The 22348-nt window shown below is 57.2% G+C and overlaps 2 protein-coding genes across 3 annotated transcripts; one reads left to right on the top strand and one right to left on the bottom strand.

Annotated features, from left to right (window-relative positions):
- Positions 1–4914: 4914 nt before the first annotated feature.
- SYDE1 (synapse defective Rho GTPase homolog 1) lies at positions 4915–11280 on the top strand. 2 transcript variants are annotated; one of them, XM_023738776.1, is made up of 7 exons: positions 4915–5002; positions 6772–7545; positions 8087–8301; positions 8891–9017; positions 9194–9354; positions 10104–10329; positions 10712–11280. In XM_023738776.1, the coding sequence occupies exons 1-7, from the start codon at positions 4915–4917 to the stop codon at positions 11116–11118; spliced, it is 1998 nt and encodes a 665-aa protein (XP_023594544.1). In that variant the 3' UTR covers positions 11119–11280. The 2 variants fall into 2 exon arrangements, with proteins under 2 accessions (XP_023594544.1, XP_004384503.1); XM_004384446.2 differs by having other exon boundaries at positions 6580–7545.
- Positions 11281–12288: 1008 nt separating this feature from the next.
- Positions 12289–22132, bottom strand: ILVBL (ilvB acetolactate synthase like). The gene is made up of 15 exons (XM_023738777.1): positions 21477–22132; positions 20050–20251; positions 19830–19957; positions 19609–19747; positions 19420–19531; positions 17200–17299; positions 16969–17066; positions 16712–16848; positions 15078–15212; positions 13873–13987; positions 13615–13784; positions 13470–13540; positions 13317–13388; positions 13067–13172; positions 12289–12689 (listed from the first exon to the last, which is right to left on the bottom strand). Exons 1-15 carry the CDS (start codon positions 21609–21611, stop codon positions 12511–12513), a joined length of 1899 nt encoding a protein of 632 aa, XP_023594545.1. The 5' UTR covers positions 21612–22132; the 3' UTR covers positions 12289–12510.
- Positions 22133–22348: the final 216 nt, after the last annotated feature.

Raw genomic sequence — 22348 nt, 5'->3', positions numbered from 1 at the left:
TAGGAACTGGAATGTCTCCTCAAGGTGGGAGCCACTGAGACCTATCTCCCCTCTTATCCTCGTGCACTGTGGATCTCAGCTTGTGCTGTAAAGGGTTAACTCAGCAGGCTTGGGCTGTCCACACCCTGCACATGTACAAGTGACTAGCCCTTGACCCACATCCCCTGTGATGGTTAAGATTGTGTGTCAACTTGGCTGGGCCATGATTCTCAGTGTTTATATGTGATCACTCCCATGATGGAATTTTCTGTGAGTAGCCAATCAGTTGAAAGGGAGTTTCCTTAGGGGAGTGGCCTACATCCAAATATAAGCAGACCTTCTGACTTTTTGCTTGCTCTGGATCCTGCAGCTGCCTCCTGTTCTTCTGACCTCCGGTTCTTGGGACTTGAGCTATCAGCTTATCTGCCAATCTTGGATTCGTTGATCTTCACAGCCTGTGAGTGGGAGCCCTGCTCTCCGACCTGCCGATCTGGGGTTTTCTAGCAGCTACGTGAATCGAGAGAAGCCTCTATCCTGATCCACGGACATGGGATGTTCCAACCTCTACAATCGTGTGAGCCGTTTCCTTGATATAAATCTCTTTATATATATATATATATATATTTACATTTATACTCTTCACTAGTTTTGCTTCTCTAGAGAACACAGCCTAAGACACCCCCATAGCCCTGATAACAGCAGGAGTTATTCTTCCCTTTGGATGGATGAGGAAATAGGCCTAGAGAGAATATCTTTATCTGGGCTCCCCCAGAAGCTGTCCCTGAGACAAGGATTCACATGCAAGTAGTTTATTATGGAGGAGATCCCAGGAAACACCACAAGTGAGACAGGGAAGGGAAGGAAGTCAGTAAAGAGTGTTGATAAGCAAGTTTCCACTGTGGGCAGCTGGAGCTCAATCCCATGGGGACACCTGGGGATCAACACAGAATATGCACCTCAGAGCTCTTCCACATGAGGGGCAAGGGAGCTGGGGTATTGATCCACAAACTCCCAGTGTCTGCCACAGAGGTGCAAAGATTTGCTCACACCTCACCAGCCCCCTCCACCTGTATGTTTCCTTTCAAAAAAACCCTTGTGTCTTCCAGGAACTCATTTATCCATCAGGCTCCACAGACCTGCAGCTTTTTGGAAACGAATAACAATGTTTGTGGATGGGGGGAGAAAATGCATGTGAGTATTCATGAACATAACCCAAAATCTGAACAGCAACAAGCAAAATCCAAGTGAATTACCGTACAAACTTCATCAAGCATTAAATTTAGCTTTTATAATATACAATTTATAGATAATTTGTTCTCACTTACCAAGAATTTTCTGAGTACTATATATATATGATGGAAACCCTGATGCCGTAGTGGTTAAGAGCTATGGCTGCTAACCAAAAGGTCAGCAGTTCAAATCCGCTAGGCACTCCTTGGAAACTCTATGGGGTGGTTCTGCTCTGTCCTATAGGGTCACTATGAGTTGGAATCGACTCAATGGCAACAGGTTTGTTTTTTGTTTTTTTGGTTTTTTTTTGTTTTATATATATGATGCTGAGAAAGAATAATAGCTAACTATGAATTCAATGGGGGCAGTGGTGGCTCAGCAGTAAACTTCTCACCTTCCATGCAGGAGACACGGGTTTAATTTCTAGCCAATGAACCTCATGCACAGCCACCACTCGTCTGTCAGTGGAGGCTTGTGTGTTTCTATGATGCTGAACAGATCTCAGCAAAGCTACCAGACTAAGACGGAGGAGGAAGAAAGGCCTACTGATCTACTTCTGGAAATCATCCAATGAAAACCCTATGGATCACAATGGTCCAATCTGCAACCGATCATTGATTGGTAAGGCACAGGACCAGGCAGCATTTCATTTTTGTTGAGCATGGGGTCAGCATGATGTGGAGGCTGACTTGACAGCAGCTAACAATAATGTGAATTCAGGACCCACATGTGGCCATAAAAATGCAAAAGTACAGAAACACTTTCAAAAGGATTTACCAAAAAAAATTATATTTATGTGCCATGTGGGATATGGTGTTTTTGAATCATTTGATGAGATAGGGGTGAGGCCAAGGGTTGTTCTCACATCCACTCCCACACTGGCTCCCATTCCTCTGAGTCTCTGTACCCCAATGTGATCCCTGTCTTGAGGCTTGAACAGAGCCCCTGCCCTGGACTTGTGAAGAGGTGTTGCCTGATCCTTGGCCTCTAAGGCTCTGGGCAGGGATCTGATGGGGAGGGAGAAGAGTGTGCCCCACCCCTCTGCAGCCTAACTTCTCCCAAAGACACACACAACCAAGAAAAATGAACAGAGCTTAAAAGACCTCGGGGAAACCATCAAGCATACCAACATAGGCATAATGGGAATCCCAGAAGAAGATAAGAGAGAGAAAGGGGCAGAAAGAATATTTGAAGAAATAATGGCTGGAAGCTTCCCAGATCTGATGAAAAACATGCATGTTGCTATGATGTTGGACAGGTTTCAGTGGAGCTTCCAGACTAAGACTGATTAGGAAGAAAGGCCTGGTGATCTACTTCCGAAAACCAGCCAGTGGAAACCCTATGGATCGCAATGGTCCAATCAGCAACCAATCATGGAGATGGTGCAGGACTGGGCAACATTTCATTCTATCGTGCATAGGGTTATCGGGAGTCAGGAGCCAACTCGACAACAGCTAATGACAACACATTCAAGAAGCTCAACCAACTCCAAGTAGGATAAACTCAAGGAGATCCGTTCCAAGACACATAATAACCAAACACATACAACCTCCTCTCTCCAGGTCTCTTGGCTACCCCCACTCCCCATCCAGGCCTCCACCACCTCGCACCTGGTCTCCCACCTGAACCTTCAGTGGTGAACAAGTCAGACCAGCATTATCTCATGATGAAGTCCTGGGATGGAGGAGACAGAAAAGCTAGAACAAACCATTGACACGGTTCATTTCAAACTGTGTCAAGTGTTAAAACCAAGAAAACAGAGTGATGTAATAAAGACTGGACAGCAGTGGGTGGTCAGGGAGGGCTTTCCAAGGAGGTATCACTGGATCTAAAGGATGAGAAAGAAGCAGTCTTAGGAGAACCAGAGCGTCCCAGTCTTGGGGAACTGCTTGTACAAATGGCCTGGGGCATGAGCAGTTTGATATGAAGGAAGAATGGAAAGGAGTCCATGGTGCCTTATAGGCCACTGTGGGAATTTTATTCTAGGTGGGGTGAGTAGTCATGGGAAGATTGTCCATCAGGAGTGTGCCATAATTTCAGCTTTTGAAGTCCACTCTGGGTTCTGTGCAGAAAATGGAATGCAGGAGTAAGTTAGTGTTATGCATTGAATTGTATCCCAAAAAAATGTGTGTCAGCTTGGCTAGGCTGATGTGATTTTCCTATGTGTTGTAAATCCTGCCTGTATGATGTTAACGAGGCAGGATTAAGGCAGTTATGTTAACGACGCAGGACTCAATTTACAAGATTAAGTATCTTGAGTCAATCTCTTTTGAGCTACAACAGAGAGACAGGGGGACTTCTTACCACCAAGAAAGTAGTGCCAGGAGCAGAGCATGTCCTTTGAACCCAGGGTGCCTGCACTGAGAAGCTCCTAGTCCAGGGGAAGATTGATGACAAGGATCTTCCTCTTGAGCCAACAGAGAGAGAAAGCCTTTGCCTGGAGCTGACACCCTGAATTTGGACTTCTAGCCTACCAGATTGTGAAAGAATAAATTCCTCTTCATTAAAGCCATCCACTTGTGGTATTTCTGTTATAGCAGCACTAGTTAACTAAGACAGGTAGGTTATATTTTCCAAAATGGACACAACAATATCTTCCACCCCACATCTTCTTGTGATCCTGACATGCCTCCCACTGAGAGAAGTGAGGTCTATGTCCCCTCCTCTTGAATCTGGTGCCAGATGTGAACCCCAAGTCTATGTCAGAAAAGGGAATGCAGCTTCTGCCTTGTTTGCTTTTGGAGCCCTAGTGACAGTGTAGTGGAGCCCTGGTGGCACAGTGGTTAAGAGTTCGGCTGCTAACCAAAAGGTTGTCAGTTGGAATACACCAGCCGCTCCTTGGAAACCCTATGGGGCAGTTCTACTCTGTCCTGCATGGTCGCTATTAGTCAGAATCGACTCAACAGCAACAGGTATTTTATACAGGTAGTGACAGCTAAGAAGTCTAAGAAGCCGAAGCCACATGGAGGGGCCATGCGTGGGTGCCACAGGCCCAGCAGAGATCCAAACCAGAGTCAATCACCAGACATTTAAGTGAAGATGCCTTCAGGTGATTCAGGCCCCTCATTTGTCAAGTTGCCCCTAACCACAGGCCCAGATGTCATGAAATAGAGACACGTAATGTCAGCTGCGCCCTGTCCAAATTCCTGAGCCCCAGCCTCTAGAAGCATAATGAAATGGCTGTTTTACCCACTAAGTTTACACAGCAGTAGTAACTGGAATGGGGTGGGGGCGCAAGAGTGGCATCCGGGAGACCACAGAAGAGGCTGGAGGACATCGAAGGGAATGATGCCAGGGTTTGGCCCTGGATGAAGCACTAGATGGCAAGTGAGGGGTGGGGGCGGTACATGCAGAATGCGTTTTGGAAGGAGACCCAAGAGAAAGTGCTGGATGCGCTCACCAGTGGCGGGTGGGTAAGAGGGAAGACGAGAGGCCCGGGCTGCGCCACGACATTCAGGGTCGAAGCACAGGAAAGCCGCCCGGAGCCCCCACCCCGTGCCCTCCCGGCCCCAGCGACTACATCTCCCAGCACCGCCCGCTCAGGCCGCGGGAAAAAAAAAAAAAAAGTTTGGGCCAAGCATTCCCGGAATGTGCTTCCTGCTGCCGCGGGGCGAGGGGCTGGCGAGAGGCCGGGGCGGGGCGGGCGGGCTACGGGGGGCGGCGCGGCCGGACCGGGCGCGCACTCGGCCCGGCCCGGGCCCCAGCATGGCCGAGCCGCTGCTCAGGAAAACCTTCTCCCGCCTGCGGGGCCGGGAGAAACTGCCCCGGAAAAAGTCAGACGCGAAGGAGCGCGGTGAGCGGGGCGCTGGGGGTTTGGGGGCGCGCGCCCTGCCTGGCCTGGGAGGGGTTCCTGGGGCCCCGAGGAGAAGCAGTCGAGGGGACAGGGGGCGCCCTGCGGTGGCCCCTGAGGGTGCGGGTGGGGACCAGGCCTGGAGCCCCCGGTGCCGGGGTCCTGGAAGGAAGGGGCTAGGACGAGGTGGTGGGTGGCGCAGACCGTTATGTGCCGCGGGCCCGGGATACCAGCGCTGCGGGCGCCTTGGGAGGCCCGGGAGGGGGCCTCGCCCCTGACAGGAAATGGGGCTGGGACAGAGCGCCTGGAGGGGAGGAGGGGCTAGGAGGCTGAGGCGCTGGGGCCCTTTGTGGCCGGAGAAGGGGAGATGGGGAGAGGACAGGCATCCCACCCCACTTGATCCCGTTCACTGACCAGGGACTGCGGCAGCTTGGCAGGGGCTTCAGCGGTCTTCCGCAGCCCCGGGACATTCTCCCCCTTATACAGATAGAGAAACTGAGTCACCAGGCAGTTGGGTAATTAGCCCGGGGCCAGTGAAGTAACTTAACAGACTCCTTGGACCATGCTACTTGTAGGGACCCCCAAGACAGAGCCCTGTGGGTGTAAATCGGGCGACCGGAGGAGGGGTCAGCAGACAAGCCAGACACGACTTTAGCGAAACATAAGCTGCATGGGAAGGAGGGGGAGGGAGGGCAGACAGTTCCACGGATCTGACCCTCCACAGCCATTCCCCAAAATTCCCAGGTTCCCAGGGCAGGGAGAGGGGACAGTGTTGCACATACACATATACACAGGAAATTGCCTCGGATGTCCGAGGGGGAGGAAGGAGCAAAGGGGAGGCTTCCCGACATTGACAGCCGGGATCTGGCCTGGGTTGAGGAGCAGGGCCTGCCCCAGGATGAGGGCAGAGTTTGGAAGACAGGCCCCTTGGGGTGGGGGGTGGGGGTGGGGAGCCTGCAGGGAAGGGAGAGCTCAGCCTCACCCTGATGCCAGCACCTGTCCCCAAGTGAGTGTCCACTATGTGCTTGACTGTGACAAGGTGCAGAGTAGGTACTTCCTGCTCTCCGGACACTCCTTGGTGGGTGGCCTCACATCCCCCATTTTACAGGACATGGAGGCTCAGGGAGGGGAAATGAAGTGCCCAAGGCCACCGGGGGTGGAGGGGCAAGGGCTAATGAGAGGGGCAGGGACATGGAAACAGGGCCCTGAGAAACCAACCCAGACCCCAAAGCTGGAAGGTGTCGAGTCCCCGCTTGGACGCCAGGGCCTGAGAGGGGGTGCGCTCTAAGATGGCAACTGCTGAGATCCTTGGCCGGCCACCCATCCCAGACAAAGCACCAGGCCTCAGGAGGCAGTGACCCGTCCAAAGCCACACAATGAGCCAGGGCTGGCTCTCAGCTGTCCAACAGTCTTCTAGTGGATGTAGGTGTTAAGCGTACCCCAGCTCTGGCAAAAGCTGGGGAAAGAGCCGTGGGCTGGCATTAGTCTGGAAGTGGCTGGAGGTGGCCACAGGCAGCCAGGGGCAGCTGGGTGCTGGAGGTTTCGAGGACACTGAGTCCCATCTCCTTGCTCTCCACCAGGTCGTCCAGCCCAGCCCGTAGAGCCCAGCATCCCCGAGCCAGAGCCCCAGGCCCCAGAAGGGTGCCCGGTGGGTGCAGAGGGGCCCCCCAGCCCCGAGGCCTCTCGGAGCCCCGCGCGGGGGGCCTACCTGCAGAGCCTGGAGTCCAGCAGCCGCCGCTGGGTGCTGGGCGGGGCAAAGCCTCAGGAGGAAGCCGCGCTGGGGCTCGGGGTGCCGAGCAGCGGGGAGCCGGCCGGCGAGATCTGGTACAACCCCATCCCCGAGGAAGACCCTCGGCCGCCGGCGCGCGTGGGGAAGCAGCCAGGCGCGGGGGAGCTGGACGGCGAGCACCCGCCGCCGCCCCCGGCCAAGGCCTCGCGCACCAAGTCCCCAGGCCCCGCGCGGCGCCTGTCCCTGAAAATGAAGAAACTGCCGGAGCTGCGCCGCCGCCTGAGCTTGCGGGGCCCCCGGGGCGGCCGCGAGCGCGACAGGGCTGCCCCCGCGGGCTCGGTCATCAGCCGCTACCACCTGGACAGCAGCGTGGGGGCCCCTGGGCGCGCAGCAGGGACCGGGGTCGCGCGGGGGCCCCGGGCCGGCTATCTGAGCGACGGCGACTCGCCTGAGCGTGCGGCAGGGCCCCCGTCACCCACCGCCTTCCGGCCCTACGAAGCGGGCCCTGCGGCCCGCGCGCCCCCGCCCGCGCTCTGGGGCCGTCTGAGCCTGCACCTGTACGGGCTCGGGGGGCTGCGGCTGGCACCCGGAGCGCCCCCGCGGGATCTCTGTTGCCTTCTGCAGGTGGACGGGGTGGCCCGGGCGCGCACGGGGCCGCTGCGCGGCGGTCCGGATTTCCTACGGCTGGACCATACTTTCCACCTGGAGCTCGAGGCCTCCCGGCTTCTGCGGGCGCTGGTGCTGGCCTGGGACCCTGGCGTGCGGCGGCACCGGCCCTGTGCCCAGGGGACCGTGCTGCTGCCCATGGTATTCCGCGGTAAGCATGGGCTGCAGTGGGGTGGGGGGTGGAGTGGATTAGGGCACTAGATCCGGGGCGGGGGTGAGGGGACAGACGCAGCTCAGGGATCCCCCCTCCCACTCCCAGGAGTACCCAGGGTGCTGAGCCCAGGGTAGGGAGATGGGTGGGGGTATAGGAGCCAGGGTCCAGAAATCTGCAGGGGTAGAACCATCTCAGGATTACTCCCCCTCAGAGTCCACAGGGTATGTAAGGGCCTAGGGTGGAGGTGGCTTGGAGTAGGGGACCCAGGGCACAGGATCCTGCAGTCTCTGCAGCCCCAACTCAGGCCTTCCCCCCTCCCAGGAGTCCCCAGGGTTCTGGGCCCAGGGTAGGGGGATGGGTATGGATATGGGGCCCAAGGCACAGGAGCCTGCAGGGGCAGCCCTAACTCAGGGCTCCCCCCACTCCCAGGAGTCCCCCAGATGCTAGGCCTGGGGTGAAGGGATGAGTGGGAGTATGGGGGCCAGGGTACAAAGGCCTGCACGGCCCAGACCCAGCTCAGGCCTCTTTTCATTCCCAGGGTGCCAGGCCCAGCAGCTGGCCGTTCGCCTGGAGCCCCAGGGGCTGCTGTATGCGAAGCTGACCCTGTCAGAGCAGCAGGAAGCCCCAGGCACAGCTGAGCCCCGCGTCTTTGGGCTGCCTCTGCCCCTGTTGGTGGAGCGGGAGCAGCCTCCTGGCCAGGTGCCCCTCATCATCCAGAAGTGCGTGGGGCAGATCGAGCGCCGTGGGCTGCGGGTGAGCCCACCACCACCCTACTGCCCCCAGACCTCAGGATGACCAGCCTGGCTCCCAGCCTGGGCCATTCCTAGCTCCCATCCCAGCCTTCACAGGCACAGAGGGCCTCCAGACCATAGCACCAGCCTGGAACCCTCTGGGTCATCACCCTTTTAATAACACAGCATCCTAGCCCTCCTGGAGCTCAGAGTCTGATGGGGGAAAAACACGAGTCCATTAACTCACAAACATAAAAAAAACTGCAGCTAGGAGGAGAGTTAAGGAGGGCAGCTAGCTGAGGCTGTGAGAGCTGAAAGCAGGACCTGGTCTGCTTGGGGTAGTCACAGAAGACTTCCCTGAGGAGGTGACAAGGGATCTGACAGAGGAGTTAGAGTTTCCTGGGCTCCAGACAAGTGATCTAATCAGTGTCCATGAGCCAGGTTGTCCAGGCATTGAGGCAGGGACCCCGATGGGTGTCAGGAGTAGGAAGACAGCCAATGGGACTACAGCCCATTCCCCAACCTCCTAGCCCGCAGCGTCCACTGCCCCTCTGGCTCCTACCCCACTAGGCCACAGCAAGGAGACACCCTCTCTCTGCCCCTACCCCCAGGTCGTGGGGCTGTACCGTCTGTGTGGCTCAGCGGCAGTGAAAAAAGAGCTACGGGATGCCTTTGAGCGAGACAGTGCAGCTGTCTGCCTCTCCGAGGACCTGTACCCCGATATCAATGTCATTACTGGTCAGTATGCTCCTCCCCCTGCCTGATTTGCCCCCTCACCTCCAAGCTGTCCCTCTTCTGTCTGGATTTGCTTTCACCCTCCTGAGCCTGTCGTCCTCCCCCCTCCTAGTCTCAAGTGACCCTTCTGGCCTCAGGAGCCAGGGGTACCCTAACCAGAGGGTGCTGTGTGTCTGCAGGCATCCTCAAGGATTATCTTCGGGAGTTGCCCACCCCGCTCATCACCCAGCCCCTCTATCAGGTGGTGCTGGAGGCCATGGCCCGGGGGCCCGCAGCCCGGGCTCCCCCCAGTCCTGAGGGCACCAGAGGACTCCTCAGCTGCCTGCCAGATGTGGAGAGGGTGAGTTGGGGTGAGGATGGCCTGTCAGGGGTGGGCAGGACACATGGGCATAGGGCATGAGCTCACGGCATCACAAGCCTAGAAGTCAACTCTGACTCATGGCAACCCCATGTGTGTCAGTGTAGACCTTGGGCTCAATGGGATTTTCAATGGCTGGTTTTTTGGAAGTAGATCACCAGGCCTTTCTTCCGAGGTGCCTCTGGGTGGACTTGAACCTCCAACCTTCCAGTTAACAGTGAGTGTGTTAACCATTTGCACCACCTAGGAACTCCTAGTGTCACCAATTCACAGACGTGGAAACTGAGGCGCGGAGAAGTTGAACGGATTGCCCAAGGTCACACAGCTGGGATGTGTCAAAAACCTAGACTCTGAACTAGGGTCAGTCAACCTGCCACAGAAAGTTTCCTGGCTGTGGGATCCTGGACAAGTCTTGCCTTTCTCTGTGCCTCAATACTCTCATCTGTAAAATGGGGCTAATGCTAGCCCTGCCTAATACACAGAGGAGTGGGTTCGGGTCCAAGCTTTGCCAGTTCCAAAGCTAAGTTACCTCCAGCCCCAGTCTCCTCTCCAGCAAAATGGGATCATAGTATTAATACCTACCACAGCCAGTCCTGGATTCCAGTCTTGGCTCTGCCATCTCTCAGCTATGAGACCTTGAACCTGTTTCCCCACCGTGAGCCTTAGTCTCCCGCAGGTACAACAGAAGGTCTGGCTCTGCCTACCTCATGCCCTTCCAACCCTCTCCCCAGGCCACGCTGACACTTCTCCTGGATCACCTGCGCCTGGTCTCCTCCTTCCACACCCACAACCGCATGACGACGCAGAACTTGGCCGTGTGCTTCGGACCAGTGCTGCTGCCCGGGCGCCAGGGGCCCTCCCGGCCGCGCGTCCGTGGCTCCGGCCCGGGCCTTGCCAGCGCAGTGGACTTCAAGCGCCACATCGAGGTGCTGCATTACCTGCTGCAGTCCTGGCCAGGTGAGCCCGCTCCCGGCCCGCTCCGCCAATCAGGCCAGGTCGCCGCGGCGATGCCTTCTCGGGCGGCCAATCAAAGTCTGAAATATGAGGCAGGCGACGGCCCCTCGTCAGGGTAAACTGGTACCCGGTTGCCTCAGCAACGACTTCTCATTCGGCCAATCCATCCTTGATGCGGTCAGAGGCCCTGCCTCTTGGCATACCAATCACACGCCTGGTTGCCTTAGCAACCAGTTCTGGCCCAGCCAATGAGCTCCTGATCCGGTCGAAGGCGTTGCCTTTCGACTGGCCCATCAGTGGCCTGGTGGCCTCAGGAGCCAATCAGAGGACAGATAGCCTCCGCTGTGCGTGACGCCATCATGAGCCCGCCCTTTCTCCTCCACAGATCCCCGGCGGCCCTCGGAGGCTTCGGACCTCGCTCCGTGCCTGCGGCCCAAGCGACAGCCGCCACTGCACTTGCCGCTGGCGGGCCCCGAAGTGGTGACCCGGCCCCGCGGCCGGGGAGGCCCCGAGAGCCCACCAAGCAATCGCTACGCCGGCGACTGGAGCGTCTGCGGGCGAGACTTCCTGCCCTGTGGGCGAGACTTTCTGTCGGGGCCGGACTACGACCACGTGACGGGCAGCGACAGCGAGGACGACGACGACGAGGAGGCGGGCGGGCCGCGGGGCGCCACCGACTTCGAGGACGACTTCGAGGCGCCCTTCAACCCGCACCTGAATTTAAAAGACTTCGACGCCCTCATCCTGGACCTGGAGAGAGAGCTCTCCAAGCAGATCAACGTGTGCCTCTGAGCCAGGCGGGGCGGGACCCCGGTTGCTAAGGGCCAGCCTCCTGGTTGCTAAGGCGGAGCCCTAATCACCAAGGACCAGACCTGTTGCCAAGGCCCAAATCCTGGTTGTTAGGGAGTTGCCAGGGGACCAGCCAGTCCCTTGCTGAAAATCCTTCCCCATTTCCCGTGCCGAGTTGCTTGTACTCGGCCACTGGTTGCAAAGGCCGGGTACTGGGATTTTAGGGACCAGCCTTCCTGAGTACCAAGGGCTTCTCGTTGCCAAAAAGGCAGTTCTGCCACTTGCTAGGCCTGCCTCTCTTGCCTCCCCTTGTTCGGGGAAACACCAGTTACTGTGAGCTTCACCCTGGAAAGGTGAAACACCCCCAGTCTACACCAGCCAGCCCTCTTGCTGCTGCCAGCCAAGTCAGTATTAGCTTTGAAGGCCGAACTCTGCTTCTCCCGCCCTTGAAAAACCCAAAGACCATTATGGGGTAGTGTTTTGGGAGGGCTAGCCCCTATCTTGGGCTCCAGCTTTTAGGGTGTCCCTGGGTGGCAAAAACTGTTAACGTGCTCAGCTGCGAACTGAAAGGTTGGCAGTTTGAGTCCACCCAGCGGTGCCTGGGAAGACAGGCCTAGTGATCTTCCAAAGAATCAGCCACTGAAAACTCTGTGGAGCACAGTTCTACTCTGACACACCATGGGGTCACCATGAGATGGAGTCAGCTTGACAACTGGTTTTTCTGGGGCTTTTGGAAAAACAGCTGGCCTCCCCACCTTCTTTTCCAGGGAAGACCCCAACGTTGCCTCAGACCAGCAAATGGAGATAGCAGAGTTTGGCCCTTCCCCTCCCCAACTCCCTTTCCCCATCTCCCAAAAAACTCTGAGCACTTAACCCCTCCCTCCTGGAGGGGCCCTGCCTGAAGCCTCAGGCTGGGGCACTTTGGTACGGAAACTATTTATTGCCTCCTTCATGTGTGTCTGTGTGTGAGGACGCGTGTGAATGGATGTGTGTGGTGTGGGCACGTGGGGCTCTTTGAAGGACCACAGAGGGGGGACAGTTTGAAGTGCACAGGTACCCTGAAATCCCCAGAGTTCCAGTGGGAGAGTAGGACCCCCTCCTGTCTCCACCTCCTTCCCTCACCTCCATCTTTGTGGACAATAAAATCAATATGCACAGGCTCGCCCTCGAGGGCCAGAGATGGTTTATTCAGTCCAAGAAGCCAAGCAAAAGGCCTAAGATTTGCCCAGCACTTCTGGGATCCTCCCTGGGCCCTGACTCCTCCAGCCCCTCCCTGTCCTCAGGGAGGTTGAGGAGTCACTGGGGTCACAGGGTGGGCCTGAAGCAGGCAAGGATGAGGCCAGCAGGACACAGTCCAGGGGTGGGAAGGAGCCAAGGGTCCCAATCCACAAGGCCCTACACAGCGATGGAGCCATCCCGGAAGTCAGTCTTCCCGATAAGGATGTTAACCACGACTGGGTGGCCGTCTTGGCACTGCTGCTGGGCCTCACGCAGCACCTGGACCACCTGATCCTCATTCTCCCGAGACAGCAGCAATCCCCGGGCCCCCAGACCCATAGCTGCCTTGTGATAATCTACAGGGGGAGGTCGAGTCAGATGGCAGCAGGGACCCAGCCCACCGTACAGCCAGCCCGGGCCTGAAAACAGCCTCCCACCCTCCCCATGGACCCTCACCGTCCTCGTGGCCCCTCAAACCTCCCCACAGCACCCTGTTCTCCCTGTGGCACCTCAAACCAACCTGCAGCACCTAACCCTCACCACAGCCCTACACCCTCCTCAAGGCCCCTTACCCCTTCCCACTCCCCATGGTCCCTCCCTCCTCCCCACAGCCCCCCAAACCTACACAGGGCCCTTCACCCCTCCCCACTCCCTGCTCCCCAAGGTCCTTCCCTTCTACCCACGGCCCCTCCACCTTCCCCACGGTCCTTCCTCCCTCTCCACGGCCCCTCACCCGTGTAGGCCAGGCCACAGGCCACGTTGCTACCCAGAGAGGGCACCTGTTCCCGGGAAATCTGTGTCCAGCCAGCGTCGTTCCCCACCAAGGCGATCACCGGGATCTGCAGGGGGAGACAAGGCCAGCCATGGCCTTCAGCCAGAGGACAGAGGGGGACAGTGCCTCTGCCAGACCAAAGGGTGCCCTCCCCACCCCTGACGACGTCTTCCTGAACATCCCTCAGGGCAGGGAGCCTTAACCCGCTCACCTTGTGTCTGACAAAGGTGTCAAACTCAATGAGGCTGTAGCCAAAGGCTCCATCCCCAAACAGGCACCAGACCTGGTGGGCGACAGAGCGCAGTGAGTAGGGCCCACAGCCCAGAGAGCAGCCAGTCCCCCGCCTGAAGCGCCCCCAGCTCACCTCGGTGTCCGGCCTGCACAGCTTGGCCCCAAGCGCGAACCCTGCACCAACCCCCAGCGTCCCGAAGGCCCCTAGGAAGACCAAGAGCAGGTCAGTGTGAAGAGGCCAGGAGCACACGCCTCCCAGGGCATGGGCCCCTCCTTACCAGGATCCAGCCAGCACAAGGGCCCACGAGGCCGCACCAGGTGGGCAGCAGTGCCCACAAAGTCCCCACCATCAACTACCAGGACTGAGTCCTCAGGCAGGGTCTCATCCACCAGCTGTAGCACCCACACCGGGTTCAGGTGCTGGGCCACAGGCCTTGCCGCCTTCTCCCTGCAACCAGGCATGCAGGTCAGTGGCAGGCAGTAGTAGGAACCCCCACACCCACTGGAACCCCTATCTCCACCCCACCCAGCCCCACCGGAAAGTCTGTTCCTTCTGCCGGTCGGCTTCTCGAAGCTCCTCCACCCAGTCTGGTCCCCATGTGTGGCCCCGCAGGCCCTCCCCCAGCTTCAGCATGAAAGAGGCCACGTCTCCTGTGGGAAGGGATAAGAGGGTCTGGCTGGGGTGGGGGGAGGGACTGAGGACAGTGACATCTGAGGAGGTGTGGTGGTAGGCCGGAAACCCCTGGGACAGTTTCCCAACAGGGCCAAACGGGTGAAACACCCCAAACCTGCCAGGTGAGACTGCCCAGGGGAGAGAAGGTGAGGCCAGAGAGCGAGATTCAGGTGTGGTGGTTTGAACCCACCCAGAAGTGCCTCAGAAGACAGGCCTGGCAATGTTTCCAAAAGGTCATGGCCTTGAAAACCCTACGGAGCACGTTCCCACTCTGCACACATGGGGTTGCCATGAGTCTGAGCTGGCTCTATGGCAACTAACAACAAGAAGCCCACGGGAAATGCAAGCTGGCCTCACTGTCCACCACCCCCTCCCACCCAGGCCGCTGGGCCTGGCCATTCAGCCTTGAAACAGGTCAATAAACACAGCTGCACCCATCAGGCACATGTCTACAAGCCAGGTGCATGGAGGCCCACAGAGAACATTTCACAAATGGATAAATGGCCTGGAGTACGCTTCACATCACGCACACTTGGTCAAAGAGCAAATGGGGATCAAGGAAGTTGCGTCTCTTGTCCTTGTCCGTCCCTCCTCCAGGGATCATCATTTCTGTCCTGGGCTCCCTGCTTCCGCTAGGCCCCCTTTCATCCCACCTGCCCCACCAGCTGCCAGAGTAGACCTTCCCAAACACAACCCCAACGTGCCATTTCTGTACCACCCACAGGAGCGGGAGAGTCACATCCTCAAGATGACGGGCAAAGAAGGCAAGGAAAGGCCCCAAGGGTGAGGCTAAAAGATGGGGGTTGGGGACCGGGCAGGAGGCCTCAGGGACCCAGGGATGAGTTCTTCATTTTCAAGGAGCAGTGGACTGCCACAGGAGGGGGCAGCCAAGGGACACAATGGCATCCATGTTTCCAGACCTCCCACTGTCTGTTCACACAAAAGTGCCCATCCATCCGAGACTGGCTACTCCTGACAAGGGTGGGGCCTTGCTCCCCAGTACCCAACTCAAGCAGGAGAAGAGGAGGTGGGAGGAGGAGGCATGAGTGGGAAGACTTGGGGGCTCACCCTGCACGGCTTCCTGGGGCTTCCAAAATAAGTCCGAGTTGAGCAGCATCTCTTCCCGGTTACGGTTGGCAACGATGATCTTGCTGCTGCGGCTGAGGACACGGCCGTAGGACAGGCGGAAGTCGCACACAGTTCCTGGGGAGGGGCCGGGGGGAGGAAACAGGGCCTCAGTGGACAGAGGGCCAGGGTCCTGGGGGTGGGCTCACTCTTACCCATTCCACTGTGTAGATCCAGTGCGAAAGGGCCCCATTCTCCACCCCTCCTTGTATCCCTGCCTTTAGCATTGATTTTAGGCTGGCTTTGTGACATGCCTCGGGCAACAGAATGTGGCAGAGGTGACGGCATGCCGTTCCTGACACTAGGCCACAAAAAGCCTTGCAGCTTCCTCTCTCTCCCTCTAGAATAACTGGGCTCCCCCAATGACCCATGTGTTTCTCATCCCCACCAAGTGAATAAGCCCAAGCTAGACTGGTGGATGATGAGAAACACGGTAAGGAGATTGCAGTTACTCCAACTGAGGCCTGCAGCCAGCTGACCCCCAAATGTATGAATGAGCCCAGCATGGATCAGCACAGCTGCTTCCCCAGCTGGCTGCCTCAAATGACTGCAGACACATGAATGAGCCCAACTGAAACCAAGAGAACTGCCCAGCCAACCCATAGGTGGGTCTTGAGAAATAATCAACGCAATTTTAAGACACTGGGCTAGGGGATGGTTATTACACAGCAATAGCTAACTGATACACTGTTATACACTGAGTTGTATCCTCCAGAAATGTATCTTGGAATCCTAACCCCTATACCTGTGGATGTAATCCCATCTGGGGTAGGATTTTCTTTGTTATGTTAACGGGGTCGTATCAGCATAAACCAAAAAAATCCTTGCCGTGGAGTAGATTCTGACTCATAGCAGCGACCCTACAGGATGGAGTAGAACTGCCCTATAGGGTTTCAAAGGACCAGCTGGTGGATTCAAACCACTGATCTTTTGATTAGCAGCTGAGCTCTTAACCACTGTGCTACCAGGGCTCCATATCAGAATAGAGTGTGCCTTAAACCTAACCACTTTTGAGATATTAAAAAAGCAGATTACGGACAGAGAAAATCAAGGACAAAGGGGAGAAAGAGAGGCACCGTGTGGAGAATGCCAAGGAACCGAGCAACACCAAGAATGCTAGAGAAGCCGAAACCAGGATTTTCCCCCAGAGCCGACAGGAGCCTTCCCCTAGAGCTGGCACCCTAAATTTGGACTTCTAGCCTCCTGAAATGGGAGAAAATAAATTTCTGTTTGTTACAGTCACCCACTTGTGGTATTTCTGTTACAGCAGCTCTAGGGAACTAAGACATCCACCTATCATGTCTCTGGCAGGGTTCAAAGCACTTCATGTGACAATGTGTAGAAAACACAGGAGGTGCCCAATATGCGTCCATTCTCCTTTCTGTAAAGCTGGGTCACAACGCAACCACAGCCTGGAGACAGTAACCTGGATTTCAGATTCAGGGTTGTTAGGTAAACCAAACCATTGAAAGGCTGGGGTGCAGGTGGCAAGGAGTCCCTGGCTAGGAGGGGCAGGCCCACAGGGTAAGGGGTGCCATGTGATGGGGGAAGAGTGAGAGGGAAGGAAGCCAGCCCACCTGCCAGGATGACCACATCGGCCTTCTTTAGAGCGGCACTGCGGTTCTGCCGGATATGGAGGGGGTTGTTGCGGCCCAGCAGCCCCCGTGCCATGCCTCCCAGGAAGCAGGGGACTCCCAGGGTCTCAACGGCGGCCCTGGGGGTCCAAGCAGAGCAGGTGTCAGCGTGTCCAAGAGCCCAGCCCCTCCCCACGGGGCACCGGAGGAGCCAGGGACAGAGTGCGATGATAACGAGGGCAGGGCCAGGGGCTTCTCACCGAAGCTTGTCAGCTGGTGTCGGGGGCAACAGGGCCTGGCTCCCCAGTACTATCAGGGGCCTCTTGGCCCGGCTCAAGATCTCCACGCAGCGCTGGACCTGGGGCGAGAGGGGGATCAGAGGGCCATCCCTGAGTCTCCATCGGCCCTCACAATCAAGGCTCCAGTACTGATTCAGGGGAAGGCCATGCTGCCCAGCAGGGGTCCTTGGCCAGGGAAGACAGGTGACTCACCTGCTGGGGGGCCGCTTGGGGAATGTCCAAGGGCAGGGGCCCTTCTGGCTGAGGCTCCCAGGCCCCCGCAAAGAGGTTGGCCAGGTGATTCTCTAAGTACCTGTGAAGGGTGGAGAAAGAGGCTGGTTACCAGGAGTCCCTGGGAAGTGCAGACAGTGAATGCACCTGGCTGCTAGCCAAAAAGTTGGAGGTTTGAGTACACCCAGAGGTGCCTCAGAAGAAAGGCCCATCAGTTTGCTTCCCAAAATCCAGCCATTAAAAACCCTGTGGAGCACAGTCCTACTGTGACATATGTGGGGGCTGCCATGAGTCGGAACGGACTCAAAAACAACTGGTTTGGTTTAGTTACCAACTTTGTACCAGACCTGTGCAGGGCCTGGAGGCACAAAGATAAATCTGGCCCCACCCCTGCCCTCAAGGAACACGCAATCAGTTCAAGAACAGAAGTGTGGGCTGCAGCCTTTGGAGTTCAGGGCCAGAAGCTTCCATTTTCCCTTTTAAAGAAGAGTCAAGATTTCAGAGACTGAGAGGAGATCAAAGATGAAGCTGAGAGACACCCCAACCTTTAGACAAAAGGCCCAGGAAGCAGAAACAACCAAAATGTCCAACAACAGATGAATGGATAAACACAATGTGGTTCATCCCTAAAATGGAATACTCTCAGCCATAGAGAAATGAAGTTCTGAAACATGTTCCAACATGGATGAACCCTGAAAACATTATGTTGAGTGAAATAAGTCAGATACAAAAGATCTCACTTATACGAAATTAACAAACACATACAAATCAAAGATCATTAGTAGTTGCCAAGGTGGGAAGAAGAGCAAAAGGGAGAGACTCTCCTTAGGGGGCACCAAGTTTATGTTAATGGTGGCACAACGATTTGGAAGAGGATAGCAACAACGGTTGCACAACTTGAAGAATGTAATCAAGGTCACTGAATTGCACATGTGGCAACTGTTGAGATGGCATGTTAGTTTATCTATGTTTTCACCAATAGCATCATTTTTTAAAAAAGGTATGGGAAGAGCCGGCCTGGCAGAGGATGAGGAGGACAAGGGGAGGGGAATAACCAGGAGGCTGGGAGTAGGGAGTTTTAAGAATGAGGCTGTCATGGCCACAGAACAACTCAGTGACCTGGCCCTTGAGGCACTCTGCACATGCCCAGAGAGCAGGGGCTGGCCTGTCTCGTGTCCATCCTGGTGCAAGAAGAAAGAAGCATCTCCATCCTGTGCCCTTTTCACCTAGGCCTGTCTTGGTAGTGCCCCAAACTGACCCCACCTTCTGCACACCTCTGTCCAGGCTATGCCCCTACTGGATGCCCCATTTACCCTCTCAACTGAAAGACACCAGCTGCTGTCGAGTCAACCCCAACCCCTGGCCACCCCATGTGTGCTGGATTAGAACTGTGCTCCACAGGGTTTTCAAGGCTGTGACCTTTCTGGAAGCAGATCACCAGGCCTTTCTTCCAAGGCGCCTCTGGGTGGACTCAAACCACCAACTTTTCGGTTAGCAGCTGATCACAAACCGCTTGCTCCACCCAGGCTCCCCAACTGCAAGAAGCCTGCCTCAAACTGTCAGCTTTCCAGAAAGACCTTCATGCTTGTCCCAGGCCAGCCTCGCTGCCCTGAGCTCTCCAAGTTCCTTGTCACTTGGGCCTGAAATCAGCCGGTCTATAGGGACCTACTGTGACCACTGTCCCCTTATGCTGGCCTCACAGAATTCCAGACACTTATATTCAATCCATCCACCCTCTCCACTCCACAGCCCACACCCTGAACCAGGCCACCATTGCCTCTCGCCCTGCAGTCCCTGACACCTTCTCCTGGCTTCCAGTCCCTACCCCCACCCCCAACCCACAGTCTACTCTCCAACAGCAGCCCCAGGGAACATTACCAAAACCCAAATTCAGGAGTCCTATGCCTCTGCTTCAGCTGTTCCAATGCTTCTCCAGGCATCATGACGTAAAAACAAAATCCCATGTCCTGACAGTGGCCCCTGCCAGCCACTGAGCTCATCCCCTTCTGCTCTGCCCCTTGCTCACCTGCTCCCACCACACAGCAGACTCTTGGCTTTTCCAACCCAAAGTTCATCCCTACCCTAGGGCCCATGCATTTGCTGCTCCCTCTACTTGGATTTCCCTTCCCACCTGAATCAATAGAAGGGGCTCTCCCTGAGGGGTGTGGGACGGGGAAGGGGTGGTGAGCTAGGGGTTCTCACCAGGTGACCGCCCAACCCAGGAGGCCCTTGGGTGGTTTGATGGGCAACATCTCCTTCTGGACCATGAAGTAGGGGTACAGCACATCAACGGGCAGCTCCACGAACACTGGGCCTGCCGGGACAGGGGGACGCTGAGCCTGCAGTGTCACCTGAGGCCTCCAGCCCCCAGGACCTGACCCCACCACCTACCCGGCGTGCCCGACTGGGCAGCGGCCATGGCAGCCCTCAGGGTGGGCACGATGTCGCGCACCCTCCGCACAGACGCACAGAACTTGCAGAGTGGCCGGAACAGTGACATCTGGTCAATGGCCTGGAGTGCCCCCCGGTTCTGGCAAAGATGAGTCAGGACGTCAGCACATGAGCCCCCCAGGCCTCCCTGGGGCCCACACTGCCCCCTATGGGCTGGGCACCTGCAGCAGGGTGCTAGCGGCACCTCCCAGGAGCAGGACCGGGGACTGAGCCATCTGGGCATTCTTTATCGCTGTCACAGTGTTGGTGAGGCCAGGGCCTGCCGTCACCGCCGCTACGCCCACCGTCCCTGAAACACAGGCACCATCATAGCCCTGCCCCCATCCCAGACACCCCATTCCACCGTCACACCCGCCCCGTCCCATACCCTGCCACTCTCACCGGTCAGGCGGGCCACGGCATCAGCTGCAAAGACAGCTGTGACCTCATGGCGCGTGTCCACCACGCGGATGCCCAGCTTCTCACAGGCTACCAGGAGCGGGGAGATGTGCCCACCGACCAGCGTGAACAGGAAGCGCACACCGTGGGCACGCAGCACGGCCGCCACGTTCTCCCCACCATGCCGGACACTGGCCTTGTCCACCTGGGCCCCAGGAGGAGGAGAGGCAAGAAGGTCAATGACTAGGGCAATGGCACCAGGGGAGATGCGGGAGGGGTGAGACCATCCTGGAAAGAAGGGTGGGAGCAGGGTCGGGGTCAGGGGTTGCTTAGTGTTGATCAGGCAGTCATCTCATCATCTCCTCCCTCCCTCCCATGAGCCCTCAGCTAAGGGATCGTCACTATATCCTTGAACAGCTCAGAAGACCAAGGTTTACCCAAGGCCACAGCTAGAAAGGAATGAAAGCAAGACTGACACTCAGCTAAAACCCACGCTCTTCGGCGCTCTGCTCTGTTACACTACTTGCCTCAGGGATGGTGGGGCAACCTGAGCAAGAGGACGGGAAGGATCTAGATGACCTGGGGAGCTTGGCCAGGACACAGGGCAGGGGCTCAACCACCAGCTTGGGACGCCAGAACTACCTGCCCACCAGTGTCTCTGCAGAACCTGGTGGCCTGACTCCTTCCCTCCCTCATCTCCCACACCCTGCAAGGCAGGCACAGGCCCAGCTGACTGGCTGCCAACTGCCACGGCTCCACACCCCACACACCCCAAAGGCCTGTGCTTTTAACCCCCTCAAGTCCTCAGGGCTGCTGATGTTGCTTGATTGCTATGAAAGGAAGGGCTGGGGAGGGGTCTGGAGAAGGATAAATTCCTGAGAGAGGTGCCAAGTAGTTAAGAGCAATGACTGTGGGGCCAGTTCTCCCCAAACATGTCACCTAGAGCAAGCTACCACATGACCTCTCTGGGCCTCAGTTTCCTTGCTGGAAAACGGGGGACCATGACAACAGCACCTACTTCGGGGATGTGGTTTGGGCTACCTCAGAAACTCCCTCTAAAGCATGAAACTTAGCAGAAGAGAACAGTCACAAAACTGTCACCGCCTTTCCCTTGGGTGTCTGTCCACTGCAACCCCACAAAGTTTGGAAGGCAGTACGGTAGTGGTGTCATCCACTCTCTGAACGACGCTTGGCCCCTGATGGGAGGGGAGTGAGGGCCAGGCAGCTGCAGCTTCCCGGTTCTCCCTTCTCCAAGGCAAAGATCCAGGTTCTCCCTAGTGCAGCGTGGCAATGGGACAAGGTCCTGGGCAGAGTCCACTGGCTAGTCCCTGCGGGCCAATCGGGTCTCACTTTCCCCGCCTGTAAAATGGGTGAGCTGGAAGGGGTGCCAGGGATCCCTCCAGCCCGCCTCCCGTCCACGTGCCCCGCACCTTGTGCCTCAGCTGGTAGAAGAGCCCCAGGTGGTGCGCGGCGCCCAGAAGGGCAACCACCACTGTACCACTGGCCAGGAGCAGAATTGAGGGGATGAGGCTCCCGGCAGGGGCGGCGGCCGTGGGGGGCTCCATGAGGAGGCACCTAAGAAAGAAGGAAGAGTGCCAGGTCCTGGGTGCGACAGATACCGTACACAGAAGCACGCCCCTTCTCGCAGCCCTCTCAGGCCACGCCCCCTTGTCACGAGGTTGAGCGGCCACGCCCCTTTAGCATCTAGACTCCAGCCGAGGCCACGCCCCCGGATCCAGGTCGCGACTACCAGCCACCAAGCCACGCCTCCTAGAGGCCAAGCCACGCCTCTTAAACGATAAAAAGCCCCAGACCCTTACGTCACCACTGCCATTCAAACCAGGTCACCATCCTCCGTGTCTCACAGGCCAATACGGCGACAACGACCCCAAAACTCATTTTTCCACTTACTTATTTTTCAACGAATTGGCGGGAAAGCCCGCCTCTCTTTGACGCCAGGCAACAGGGGTGAGCCCACCCCACGGTACGTCACCGCGGGGCGAGGCCACGCCCTCCTGATTAGCGCGCACGCGACCCTCTCCTCAAGCCACGCCCCTCCCCCCATCGAGCCCCCAAGCCCGACCCCCGACCCGAAGCCCAGATTCTGGGCCAAATCGCCCCAGAATGCTTCTCTGATGCCAGCCAGCCAGGGCCCAGGGCCCTTCAACCTTTACCTACAGGAAATGGCGCTGTCTCCAGTAGGACTCTGCGCCCTCGGCGTCACGTGACCCAGACGCTCAGCATGAGGGGGCGGTGACAGAGCCTGCGGCAATGTCCCTTGGCCCACTTGGATCAACAGCGC

Source organism: Trichechus manatus, unplaced genomic scaffold, assembly GCF_000243295.1.
Source record: "Trichechus manatus latirostris isolate Lorelei unplaced genomic scaffold, TriManLat1.0 scaffold00122, whole genome shotgun sequence".
Lineage (NCBI taxonomy): Eukaryota > Metazoa > Chordata > Mammalia > Sirenia > Trichechidae > Trichechus > Trichechus manatus.
Note: the sequence above shows the minus strand (reverse complement) of the source record. Positions and strands in the feature narration are given on the sequence as shown.

Coding starts and splice junctions, on each gene's coding strand:
- SYDE1 (XM_004384446.2), top strand. CDS start 4,915: ATGGCCGAGCCGCTGCTCAGGAAAACCTTCTCCCGCCTGCGGGGCCGG. Junction 7,546..8,086: donor GCTGCCCATGGTATTCCGCG/GTAAGCATGGGC, acceptor TTTCATTCCCAG/GGTGCCAGGCCCAGCAGCTG. Junction 10,330..10,711: donor CCTGCTGCAGTCCTGGCCAG/GTGAGCCCGCTC, acceptor TCTCCTCCACAG/ATCCCCGGCGGCCCTCGGAG.
- ILVBL (XM_023738777.1), bottom strand. CDS start 21,611: ATGGAGCCCCCCACGGCCGCCGCCCCTGCCGGGAGCCTCATCCCCTCA. Junction 20,252..21,476: donor TCTACCAGCTGAGGCACAAG/GTGCGGGGCACG, acceptor CCTGGGGCCCAG/GTGGACAAGGCCAGTGTCCG. Junction 19,748..19,829: donor CCGCTAGCACCCTGCTGCAG/GTGCCCAGCCCA, acceptor CATCTTTGCCAG/AACCGGGGGGCACTCCAGGC.